The sequence below is a fragment of the Mus musculus genome, chromosome 12, assembly GCF_000001635.26.
Source record: "Mus musculus strain C57BL/6J chromosome 12, GRCm38.p6 C57BL/6J".
In the NCBI taxonomy this organism is placed as follows: Eukaryota; Metazoa; Chordata; class Mammalia; order Rodentia; family Muridae; genus Mus; species Mus musculus.
The window spans coordinates 40,321,546-40,335,279 of record NC_000078.6 but is presented as its reverse complement, the minus strand read 5'-3'; the positions used below and the strand labels follow the sequence as shown (position 1 = coordinate 40,335,279).

Here is a 13,734-nt window from a genome sequence, read left to right as displayed (position 1 = left end):
GCCATTCTATAACATTCCTTCTTTTTTTTTTTTTTTAAAGATTTATTTATTTTTTAGAAGTAAGTACACTGTAGCTGTCTTCAGACACCCCAGAAGAGGGCATCAGATCTCATTACAGATGGTTGTGAACCACCATGTGGTTGCTGGGATTTGAACTCAGGACCTTCAGAAGAGCAGACAGTGCTCTTAACTGCTGAACCATCTCTCCAGCCCTATCCTCAGCCCTGTGGACCAGTATATCAACTCTGTATTAAAGGGTTTTTTACTTGGGTTGGAGCAAACCTCGACGTTACATTGGATCACAACTCATGTTAGCCGTCATTCTGTAGCCATTTTGGGTCTTTTATGGGCATTCACATAGCCTTACACTTGAGTATGGTCTTCTACTCCCCTGTATCCCATAACTTCTCAAAGGCTTCATAAGATATCTTACTCCCAGATTGTCTTAGATGGTTATCTAGTATACTATTTGCCACAAATGATGCTTTTCTCAAGCAGTTGTGATATCTTAAAAACAGAAAAAGTTTTTAACTATTTGAGCATTTGGGACAAATGCTCAGGGCATGAGATTTGGTTCAAATAAAAGCCAGCTTTGTGAGGAGAGCTTGGACAGCTCCTGCCAGGCAGGGTCAGTAGTGACAGACTCTAGGGATGGCCACTCCCTCCAGTGGCTGTGAGGCTGCTGGTATGAAAGCTAGAGACCATTAACAGTGAGTGAGATGGAGAAGGCCGATTAAGACACCACGAAGCTCACTACTCCTGCCTACGCTGAGTCCTTTTTCTCAAACAAGCACTTTGAGTTATTGTGAATTTCTAGGCTGATAGAACTAAGTTGTTTTGTCCGTGCCGGTGTCAGGGAGGGGCAACAGCACAGAGCTCAGCCCATCATGATTCTGTGGGGGCCTCTCCCACAGCCATACTATTAACTAAATCCTTTGTGTCCAAACCACAGAGCTGTAAAGAAAGATCTGACAACTTCCCATGTGAAACCAGGACAGATGGTGAGACCCAGGAGACAGAGGCATTAAAAAAAAAAATTGTTTCTAAAGTGTATAGGGCAAAAAAAAACTGAGAGGAAAAAAATGTTTGAAGTAATATTTTAAGTAAAACTTCATTCCTAACTAGAATGATTTAATTATATATTCATAATTATTACATGCCTTTAAGGACCATTGTGAATATGGAAAAACATAATAATTACGAAAACCAGAAGTTTCTCCATAGCTTCTAATTTGAAGTAAAACTCTGTGATTAATGATAAAATTAACATTATAAAGAAGGTAAAAAGTTGAAATACTAGTTAAAATTGCTGTGCATTTAATTTCTTGGAAATTAAGGCTAAATTGATGTGAAACTAATTTAACAATTTTAGTGAATCATCTTGGCTGGTCTTTAAAAACTTGAGAATCTGGGAGCTAAAGCAGAAGGTATCATTTTCTGCCAGACTGCAGAGACTGCCCTGCCCTTGCCAGCTAGCTGTGGCTACAAGCAGAAGTGCAGACGGTCCCAGCCCACCCTGGCCTTCTCAGAGTCATAGGTTGAATCACCCAATCTTGAATTAGCTATTAAACAATTTAGGTACCAATAGAATTTATAAAAGAATGTAAACAGGAGTTGTACTTCATATAATTAGGAAGATGAAAGTTCACAAATCTACCTTTTGCAATCTGAGGATCCAAGAAAACTACTCCCAATCTGAAGACACGGATACCCAAGGACCACTGGCAGTGATGTCGCAGGGACAAGAGAAGATAAAAAGATGTTCATCTCTTTTGCAGGATATTTGATCACATTAACCCCAAGATTGTGTTATTTACTAGAAAAAAAAACATTTCTAGTTGTGGTGTGGTTCGGCCCTAACGCACACTTTTAATCCAAGAGTTGTCTGTTTATTGTAAACAGGATTAAATACAATCAGCCATAGGTCAAGAGGTAGAACAACCAACCAGTTGATAGGGAATGAACAGAGGGAAAAAAAACCATGGAGAGGAAGTCAGGAGGATGGATAGAGGGATGCACAGGAAATAGAAGAGAGGGGCACACAGTTTGAGTGGGTGTTGAGACGTCATGGAGAAGGAGAGCTTGCTCTTCCTTTAGGGACATCAATTAAGGAGAGAGGTAAGCTGGGTGCTTTTTCTTCCTTTCTAAGCTTTCACCACAGCATCTGGCTCCCAAGACTTTATTTTAAAACAACATATCTCACTCTCCAAATCCTTAATGGATTGGGCTATCCCTGCTTATTTTGGTGAGGATGCTTGTCTTTATAAATCATTCTTATTTATGGACCAGTCTCTTCCAGAAGCATCCTCACAAATATTCTCACAAATAATGTCTTACTAGTTACATACTCCTTGCTTAACCAGGCAAGGTGACTCATAAATTAACCATCACAGTAATGGAGAACGAAGCCCCTTCTTGATAGCTCTACCTATCTGTTGTTTCCCTTCGGTGACTGATATCAAGAATGGAAGCCCCGGGAAGACCTGGTCAAGTTGAGCCACTTCTAGGCAACCTAATCAAAACTAGAAGGGTATCGATCTGGTCACCAAAGCAGACCCTGGGGCCACGTAGAGACCGGGGTCATAATAAGCTCTCTTCAGGCTGTCTCTGGATCTGCTCGACCCCACTCCAAGTCTAAAATGGGCATGAAAACCTTGGGAAGATATCAGGGTGGCAAGGCAGGAAAATCTTTGAGCTTTCTGAGTATACAGAGTAGAGCTCTTACTGCGTGCTAACCTTCATCCCCTCACTTTCAAAGCCTAGATACCTGTCTGGCAGGCCCCCAGAAAATTAGACGAAGATTAAGCCTCAACTGTTGTGTTAGAATGGCGGGTCACATCTCAACAGCACACTAGGCCAAAGCAGTTCCACATGGAAGAGGTTTTATTGGAAGGGAGAGACGAGGTAGTGGCAGAAAGAGAAGAGGGGGAGAAAGAGTGAGGAAGGGGCGTTCTCCTTATTTATATGGAAAATGGTGTCACACAGGTAAAGGTGGGAGGTGAGCCAAGTGGATGCTGGAAATATGGTGCCTGTTGTCTTGGCAACCAGTCTGCAGGTCACATGTTGTGCTGTCGCCTTATGATGTCATAGGTTTGGGATGTCCTGATGCCAACATCAACAACACGTTCAAAGTCAACAACAAAGGCTAGACCCATGGGGGGCATTCTGCTACCCTTACAGCCCTTCAGCCAACTGTTGGATCTGTGTCTATTTCTAAGCTCATATGTAAGCATCCTGGGTAGATCTGACTCAGGCCTACTACTTTTAGAAAAAAAGCTTAGAGTCAGGATGTCATGGGGCTTGGCCCAGTGGAACCTATCTATACACAGGTCCTACTGCTGTATAGAACACTGCTGCCCCGACACCCACTGAGTCACCTCTCTTAGACTCCAGAAGCCAGTGTCCACAAAGATTGGGATATCTCTTATCTCACACATTCCTTGAACCTGGTTGAGATCCCACCTCCTGGTTTTCAAACCTTATTCTACAGGCCTTTGATCTGCAGAAGTTGAGGGGTGAGGCTCCCATGAGTACATTCAGTATAATTGGTAACAAACAGAGATCTTGGATACAGAGCTTGGGGTAGCAGAAAAGCTGCCAACTCATCTATGCTTGAGCCAGCTGTTACTTCTGAGTCAAGCTAGGAAGAGTTGGTAACTGCATCTCCTCCTACAAACCCAAGGCGTGTCCAACCGTGTTTTGGCATTCTCCTTGGATCCTCGGGTCTCTGTCCTGCTCTAGTGTGGACTTGTGGTATAGGAAGGTTCCTGCTTACTGAATCATACCACTGCCATCCCTCCATCCATCCACCTCGGTTGCTGTAAGAAGTCCCAAGTCTCTTTCTACCTGGAGTCTTCCACAGCATAGGTTCTTTCCTGCAACCTAGATGTAGGATGTCCGGGGAAAACTCTGAGGTCTGACCAGCAATGTAAAGTCCCCAACAAGTACTCGAGTTAAAGTTATAAGTTATCATTAAGCAATTAGAGAAGACAGCTTATTAACCACAGATTAATAAATGTGCCCACTATATCATGAACCTAAAAAGGTAACATACAGTCATGGAGAGAAGGTTGCTTTATTTTTATGAAAAACCAATGCAAAAACACTTCGAAGGAATCAAAGGTATCTAAAATAAACATCTTATGCAGCAACTATGTGCAGTCTAGCAGTGATATACATACTCCTGCATCCCCTAAACCTCTCAGCTTTATTTATGAGAAAGTCTTATTAGGAGATATTACATATATATGCTTCTTTGCTAGCTAAGTATTAGAAATTAAGATTTTCATGTAATACATATATTGCATAACATGCTACTCAACTCTGTAAAATAGTTGAATCACACCAACAGGGATAGAACCTGGGAGGCATGCTACCAAGTGAAATGTGCCTTGCACAGGAACACATGTATCTCATGATCTCACTCATATGTGGAATCTGAAAAAAAATGAGGTCATTAGAGTTGAGAATAGAGTGGTGACTTCTAGAGCCTAGGAGAGTAGTGGAAAAGGCAGAGTCAATTGGTGCGTGAGCATCATAGTTAAATAGCAGTAAGAGGTATGCTGGTGTTGCCCAATAGAGTGACATTAGCTAGTGCCACAAAAAGCTAAAGAAAGAAGTTTGAGTGACCTATGTTAGAGCAGATATAACGTAAGCAACTCTACAATATCTATGTATCTCTAAAATATCATATGATAATTAATAAATGTATACATCATTATAGTTTACCCATAAAAGTCAATTAAAATATAGAAATAAGTTTCCTTTTTGAGCATAAGATAGTCTACAAGCTGATAATTGGGCCTCCAGGCTGTCATGACCCTTGTATGTAACATCTATTAACAGTAGGTTCGTAATCTCCATGTGGTGCTGTCCTAGGTGAATGTCCATGATCTCATTAACCATGTCCATTAACCATTTGCCTCTTCTCCATTGTATTTGTCAGGATTTCCCAGAGAACAGAACCGCCATGTGTGATAAGGGAATACATAGAATTTAGTAGGAGAGTTGCCTTATCCATAATGGAGGCCAAGCCCTCCCAAGGTGGACTTTGTAAATGTTAGAGACAGACTCGCTCCTTGCAGAATTCCCAGGGCTCAGAATCAGGGGAGTTCATTTCAAGTCCTATACTTTCAGATGCCCAACATTCCTGTGAAAACACCCTCACCACCACACATGCCAAATGCTTTCCTTGTTCTCTACTATTCCTTATCCCAGTAACATTAGTGCCTAAAATTAAGCATCATTTCCATAGTGAGTTGAAAAAGCAGAGGCAGCATCATTTATTTACTAGATGAAAGAGTAGGACCCCACCCCACCCCTACTCCCACCCCCACCCCACCACGCAGTGGTAAGCAGATCTGAGTTTAAAGCCAACCTGGTCTACAGAGTGAGTTCCAGGACAGCCAGGGCTATACAGAGAAACCTTTTCTCAAAAAAACAAAAACAAACTAGAAGAATAGGACCTGATGTTCCTACAGAATCTAGCCCTTCCAATGTTAGAAAGCAAGCATGTGGATTTCCATATTGTTTAGCATAGCCATCTTAGCGAGGCTCAAGTGTTTATGTCTGTATCTAATACTTGTTTATCCTCTGATTGGTGGTTGTTATATAAATGCTATTCCTAGCCTTATTTGCTCCTATATTATTTGTAAATAATAGAAATTGTTCGTATTCCTTCACAGATCTGTACTGTTGAACCACATGGCCAGAGAACATGCTTTCAACATTGGTTTGCCAGACAACATTGTAAATTGCGCTGAATTCCTATGCACATTGCAAAAGAAACTGGACAAGTACGTATTCGCAAAACACGGCCTAAACCTAATTTAATATTAGACACTTCTGAATTTTTAAAAGTTATTTGAATAAGTTAATTTAATTTAGAATTAAATGAAAGTTACTCATTTCTTATACTGTGGGATTTTACCCTTTTTTGGTATTATGTAGCTTTTATCTAGATTATATTGCCTTCTAGTGAGTTTTGAAATTATTGCATTTAAATGCATGCTTTATGCCAAACATTGACCATTTACATCATAAAAAAATATACTCATCATCAATATTCTGTACTTTTCTCATTGCTGTGACCCGATACCTGGTAGGTCAAATCTTCGAGAAGGCAGGGTTTATTTTGGCATATTGTCCCAAGGCATGCAAACCATTGTGACAGGGAAGGGAGGGCTTTAGGAGCAGATGGAGCCTGGTCACATTGCTTGCGCAGTCTAGAAACCGAACAGTCTTTGCCACAGTTTGAACTAGACATCAAGTTGGCCAACTTAGACTACTACAAAGCAAACCATACCATACCATGCTTTCTACAAAGCCAAGTAGCTAAAGGGACAGGGGATTCACCGAGAAACCGTTTTAACCTCGTTTATTGTAACACAAATAAATAAATGTAAAATTAAAATAGGGTTCTGCAACAATTGTCTAAGGGATATGTTTAGCAGTGTGTGTATATTTCCTTTAGTTTACAGTGTTTGTACTGTGAGAAGACCTTCAGAGACAAAAACACCCTTAAAGATCACATGAGAAAAAAGCAGCATCGTAGGATCAATCCAAAAAACAGAGAATATGACCGATTCTATGTCATCAATTACTTGGTAAGTCTTGCTGCTTATAGTTTAAAATTTGGCTACAATACCACAATCAAAATCTACCTACAAACCAACAAATGTCTGAATAATGAATGAATTGACACAAAGGTTAAAAGGCAATGAGAGGCATTATCAAGAAGTAGTTAGCAGTGGTTTACAAAACAAATTTGATGGGTTGCATTTTGGCTTGCCAGATGTTTCTGCAGTAAAGATGACAGATGCATCTCTAGAATTCAGTGTGATAGCAACTGAAAAAAACAAACAGTATTTCATTATATACAAACCATTCCCCGTTTGGTGCTATCTGGCAGCTTGAAGCCAAGGGTTTATGTACTCTGCTTTTAAAAGCCCTTATTGAGTATTGAGTGTGCTAGGTGCCACACAAGATAATTTTTTAAAAGCAGTTTCTTAACTCTTCTCCCATCTCCCCACTAAATGATCCTCCCCTTATCCTCAAAATAAAATGTGCATCTGTATCATTGTCTGCCAACTTCTCTTTAAGGAAAGTTTCAGAAAAACTGTTCCATTTTATTAAGCAAATATTTTTGATTGGTGGCCCATGCCACGGATTTTAAATGTTTTAAGGTATAAAGTTTCTATCCTGTCTGCTGCCCACTGTAGATTCATCCTTTGAGGACAAGCAGTGATATTCAGTTAGAGACAACATTCCTAGAGTTATTTAAAATTCTGGGAGGGGATTTTGGACTGACATAATGACTGGAGAATGCCACCAGGCCTGCCTCAGTCCTCCAGCTTTTTCATTGTATGTAATGAGGGGTCCTACCCATACTTAGAAAAGGATTACAAGTGCTATAGAACAATGAAGGATGAAAGTTCTCATGCTGAAATTCCCTGTTCTTCCCCCTCTCAATATAAGTACATTAAAATCGAAGCCTGATGATTTGGAAAGACTAAAGGCATATTATCAGCCACTTCCTATGTTGGGTAGAGAGATCTGTGTTGGAAGTCCCTGCTCTCATGTGCACTTTTTGTGTGTTTTAACTTAGTCATATAGTGTTAAACAGAAATTCTCTTCAAGAAGTGAGTTTAGCATTTGCTTAAAGATTGGCTCTGGGAACTTGCCAAGGTTTTCTACAAATGTTTTACAACCAGCAAAGGCACCCTCTGAGTCCTTCCATCTTCTCTTCAAGTCATTCAGTCATGACTTCCTAGAGCCAGTGCTGCTTCAGGGCCCAGCCCCCTCCAACAGGGAGTGGATGCCAGCACTGGTATGCAGCTGCTGTAGCGAACCATGAAAGCAATTTACTAGTTCTCCTTCCGGGGCCCTTTAAACTAATATGCACGAGCTGTGAACTAGCAGAACACTGTATAGCTGGAGTCTCTACCTTGGAGGGAGACTTCAAAGGATCCACACACCCGTGTTCTGCTAGCATATTAGGAAAGTGTGATACTTCAATCCCTGAGCATCAAGTAGTGTGCCTGGCTGTCAAGCTGAAATTATTTATGAGTGCCACCTGTCCCTATGGGGAACATGATAGGTTGTACTAACCACAGATTTGCTGTAGCACTTCATGGCTCAGGAGAATATAATGGTCTTAGTAAATATGAAATGAAAATAAAATCACAACCTGAGGATGCTGTTGACATAAACCCCATTTTTAAAATAACAGCAACTGACAGAGATCTTTCTGTGGACCAGGCATTGTCGCAGGTATTTGTGTACTGAATCATTTAACCACGTTCCCAGGACACAGGCATTAGTATGAAAGCCTTCTTTATAGATATGGAGACTGGAGCCTAGTGAGGTTTAGTAATTTCCACAAGTCTACAGAGCCAGGGTAAACTAGCTATCTACAGCATCTGTTTTATTCATTCACACGGTTGAGATAATGGTGGTACCTCCATTGTATTCTTTAGCTGAGTTTTTTAACAACTGTTGATTTTTTGATGGCCTATTCTCTTCTACAGAAAGTATAACCGGTTTTAATCTGCAAGAATGTAATGATTTCCAAATAGTTAATAAATATGAAAATTATTCCAAAAAATAAGATGTATGCTGATGTACTAGCATTCTTAAAAATGATGCAGACACCTTTGAAAGGGACAGAAGAAAGGAATAAAGTCCCTGAGATATATGATGACCCTGAACTAAAGAATTGTGTACAGACACCTCAGCATTAACAACATCCCAGGGTGCTTAAAGAGTCTGTTAATAACTAAAAAGCATAATGCGTAGGATATGCATGTAAGAGACTATTCCAAATAGTAGTAATACATCACTGAAGAAAAGAATTAGAGCTGGCAGCTTCTCAGCATCATTATAGTCCTAATTTAGACATGTTAATGAGCAGTATTTAATGTGAAGAACAAGTCATTAACGTGAAGAATAAATTCTCTAAAATTTTGCCTAAGTGATAACTAATGATAAAAACTTACTTTTTAAAAATAAAAGCAAGCTGGGCGTGGTGGGACATGCATTTAATCTCAGCACTCGGGAGGCAGAGGCAAGCAGATTTCTGAGTTCGAGGCCAGCCTGGTCTACAAAGTGAGTTCCAGGACAGCCACGGCTACACAGAGAAGCCCCATCTTGAAAAAACAAACAAACAAACAAGCAAGCAAATAAATAAATAAATAAATAAATAAATAAATAGAAGCAAAAGAGTGAGAGACATCCGTGGCTCATTCCTCATGGGGACGCAGGCAAGTGACAAAGCCGTAATGGTCGTCTGCGCTATGTTCCCTTCTGTCTCTTTTGTGCAGTCCATGCACGTTGCAGCACCTTCCAGACAGCAGAAGATTAGAACAGAAGACGAGCAGGGCGGATTGTCAGAACTCTACTCAGAGTTTAGAGGCTGGAGTGGGAGGCTGCTGTGAGCACATTCAATGAGAATCTTGTCCCAAATCAGCATGCCACCTCCTCTGTGGACTCTGTCAGTAGTAACTCGGCCACCCACCAGGGAGCTTCCTGCTGCATTTCAAACCCTTCTAGCATCTCCAGAACCTCCAGGACACTCTGGCAAGATGCACTCCGGCAGGCACCAAAGGTGAGAGGATAAGGGACCAAGAGGCTGTTATCAGCTTCCCTCTGACCTGAGCAAGTTGGCTGGTGCTTTGCTTCCTCTTAGGTGAGATAGTTTCCATCTCTAATAACTTATAGTCTTTTGAATATAACAGACTTACAAGCACATTGGAATGTAACAGACTTACAAACACATCGAACTCCTTTGCAGTCTGGATCATCTACCCAAAATCTTGCTTTATTTCCTCATCAACAAGAACCAAGAGTTCAGCTACTCTAGCCTCAGGTATAAGGAACTGCTTAACCTCGCTGGGCTCCAGCCACATGTCCCTAAGGCACTCATGATTCAAGCCCAGACTTAATGAAGGAAACTGTTTCCTTTATCATTTGGTCTGCTTTGTTTTGTTTCATTTTCTTTTATTTTTATTTTATATTGTTTTGTCCTAAACTATACAAAGCCATGTAGATGTAGGCTCCTAGACTAAGGAGTTGGTATAGTCCTGTAAATCCTTCACATTTAAAGAAGTGTCTCTAGAAAGTACATGACAGAGTTCAGATTAACTGTCTCTAACGACAGTATGGTGGGTCTCAGCATGTCTGAGCTTATGCTTCGTTTGGTTGATTCATAATGACAGTTTCAAAGCCTCTCATTAAGCTGCTAAACAACAGATATTCTTGCTCCCGCTAAAGCATAATGGCGCTCATAGTTCTCTGTATTAGCTAAATGAATGCCTTTATTTTAGGGAGAGGCATGGCCATAACTGAGAAAATCCTGCTTCCAGGCTTCCAGAAGAAAGACAGTGAGTGAGAAGGATAGTTGTGCTTAAGCCAGCCAGGCTGGGCTTGACCCGATCTGTGTCAGCTCCTTGAAAAGTTCAGTGGTAGCCCTCTATCGGCTTTGGTATACTGTCTGCGTGAGCAGAGTTGAGTGAGAGAAGAAAGGTCAGAAAGAGAAAAAAAAGTTCAAAGGAAAAAGTGAAAACTGACTGGACCAGAATAAAGCACCCTAATCGTCCCTGTGGCATTTTCCCGACACTGTGACTTGCCAAACCAAAGTCCCTAAAAGTGGAACTTAGGCACTAACTGTAAACGATAAAAGGTTTGAACAGATATTGAATACCTATTCATACCCAGCGTGTGCTTTATAGACATTGTTTAATTACCTCACAAAAATCTTTCTGAAATAAGATCTAAATTGACCTCAATTTTTATATTTTTAAAGTTACATTAAAAAAAAAAAAAAAGAAACTTCGCAGTATCTACTATGGACAGAGTCGGCAAATGTAACCAGGAACAAAGGCCAAGTATCCTTGGACATTCAAGGGGAGGACATGGATAGCAAAGGAAGGGCAAGCACATAGGAAGCACATGCGTGTCTGTAGCTCCTGCAGGAACATAAACTGTCTTGGCATAGGAGTGCTGTTGTCTTTCACTTTTCGTTGTTTGAGCTCTGTCCATTTATATACTAACTTTAGTCACTTTCCCGTCTTTCTCTTCCTGGAACTTTACTTCCTGCCAAGTCTCTCTGCACTATATTTTTATGTCTTCCTTTTGTGAATGGCGAATGACTTAAGAGTTTCTTGACTGAGCATAGGTGGGAGATCATCTATTGGAGCTAGAGCAACTTATTAGTGGCTACAATTACAGCTTCTTCAACAACACTTAATTGTATCAGTAGGCTTGGAGCCTCATATTGTGGCTATCATAGCAGATAACCACAGCACAGTAAGGTCACAGATACAATGGCTGGGCCATGCCCAGGGACATCTTCTTCTTTGGAAGAGTTTTCTTTAAACAGACCAGTCAGTGGAGGACTGAGTTGTGTGTTCAAGCAGAGACCAGAGTGACCACACAGAGATGCAACAGGAAGACCAGCCTGGCTGGGACATCCTGAGGGAGAAAGGGGCATCAGGATATAAGAATCCAGAAGAGGCCTGGGAGGGCATGGAGATAGGTAAACCATGGTAGGAAATCTGTACTGTGTTCCAGCTGTGAAGAAGTGCCCTTCAGAAAGATCACTGTGGCTGCTATCTGGGAATAGACCAACAGAGAACAAGAGTGGAAGCAGTCCGTGTGAGAGGGTCCAACCTGCAGACTGAAACATGCGGCCAAGGGCAGCTAAGAGTACAGCCCAATACAAAAACCATAAACTTCCTTAAAACGTTATGAGATTTAGAATGCAGCCCAATACAAAATCATAACATTCCTTAAAACATTATGAGGTGTGTGTGTGTGTGTGTGTGTGTTGATATTTTTGTTGTTGCTATTGTTGTAGTTTTTGGTGTATGTATGCACAAACATGCAGACACCTGAAATTAATGTTGAACACCCTCCTCCATCACTTTCCACTTTATTTATTGAAACTGTTTCTCCCTGAACCCAGGATTCACTAATTACAGCTAGTCTTGCTAGCCAGCTGGCCCCAGGAACCCCCTATGTGGGCTTCCCAAGTGCTGGGATTACAGGTGACTCCCATGCCTCCTGGCATTTATGCAGGCTCTGGGGATTCAAAGTCTGGTTTTCACACTTATGCAGCAAGTACTTTATCCACGGAGGCATTTCCTCTGCATCGAGTGGTGGCAGCCAGCGGTGGCAGTGGTGGCAGCTGTGGTGGTTGTTAATGTTTGGAGGGAGGGGATTGTAACTTGATTTGTGAGGATCTCAAGTGTGAACTCAGCAGATGAGAGCATCGTGGTTGTGCCTGCCGCCAGGCAGTATTTCAGAGTCTTTTCCAGGAGTTCTTCTTCAAAAGGAAAAGAAGGTGCATATCCTTAAGTAACTCTAAGATATATATATCAAGGGTCGATAAACAGTGATTTGATTTTAAGAAAGTACGGTGGTGGGTGGGAAGAAAAACATGATTAAAAGGCTACTGCTGTTTCTATAGAAACAAATATTTTTACTATTTTAATTTTTAGCATTTTAGGATTTATTCACCTCAATCACAGCAATAAATTTGTAAACATATCTTACTCGCACTGCTGCGAAGCCCGAGGGGCTGGGTTTGCCTTGGTGGGGGTGGTACTTAGGTTTGGTGCCTGTTTTCTCACTCTTTGCACCTCTCCTCTTTACTCTGTCTGAACTCTGCATTCTTTCTACAAAGGAACTCGGGAAGTCATGGGAAGAGGTGCAGTCAGAAGACGACCGCGAGCTGCTGGACCTTCAGGAAGAGTAAGGCACCAACCGCTCTGCTGCCGGTTAATTAGAGTGTCGGACGGACGGAGAGCAGGCAGATGAGTCTTTCATTTGGGCTGTAATTACCATTCCAACGAGGGAGAATAAAAAGAAAGACTCTGAGCCATGCACCCTTTCATGAAAATAGCAGGGTTTTTAAATAAAAATAATTTTCCCATAAAAATCACTAAAGATACTTTTGGGTGAGATTAGTGGGGGTTTTGGATTGTTTTTTGTTTTGCTGTTTATTGGTTTGTTTGGTTTTTTTTGTCTTGCTTTATTTTACTTTCTACTTTTTCATACAGAGATAGGGACATACAAACACAGAACTTATGTTAAGATAATACAGATGTGTATCGTCAGTGTCTTAGACAAATACCTGCTGAAGATGCAACAGTAAAGACAGAAATCCCACTAAGGCTATCTGATTTCTTCATATTCTTTTCTACCATACATAAAAATATCATCAAAAGGAATTTAGATAAAGAAAATAAACTGGTATTCTGAGTGATCCTATGTACTTAGTTCATGTTAGACAGTTTGTTATGTGATTCTTAAATCCATCCCTTTGAAGCGGTACTGTTCATGAGTCTGGCAGTGACACTGCGGTGCAGATAGGTTAGACAGCTTGTCTCAGATCACAGTTACGAAGGAATGGCACTGAAAAAGACGTCACACGCTATTCATTCAGTAATGGACATTTCCAGTTGTCTCTGTCAGTGCCCGTTCTCTACTACTTCCTTAGTAATAAAAACCTGATAATTATCAGGATGCTTTCTGGCATGTAAGTAAAAGACTTCCACAGCCTTCCTTGCAGCTGCGTGTGGCCATATCTGTACTTTGACTGCAGAGATTTCAGCAAGTGAGAGTGCATTGCAAGGTCTGGGGACAATATTTCAGCGCTATGGTATGTGAGCACTATAGTATGTGCAGCACAGCTCTTTACAGGGCTTTCCTATCACTGCACTCTAAGGATCTGAC

The 13,734-nt window shown here is 41.1% G+C and overlaps 1 protein-coding gene across 2 annotated transcripts in view; it reads left to right on the top strand.

The window, feature by feature from the left end:
• Zfp277 (zinc finger protein 277) overlaps nt 1-13,734 on the top strand; it is a 130,745-nt gene that overhangs the window by 110,511 nt on the left and 6,500 nt on the right. For both annotated transcript variants that reach the window (NM_178845.3, NM_172575.3), the window contains 3 exons: nt 5,685-5,795; nt 6,473-6,605; nt 12,683-12,750. In NM_178845.3, the coding sequence (NP_849173.2) occupies nt 5,685-5,795; nt 6,473-6,605; nt 12,683-12,750 (312 nt within the window). The remainder of the gene's footprint in view (nt 1-5,684; nt 5,796-6,472; nt 6,606-12,682; nt 12,751-13,734) is intronic.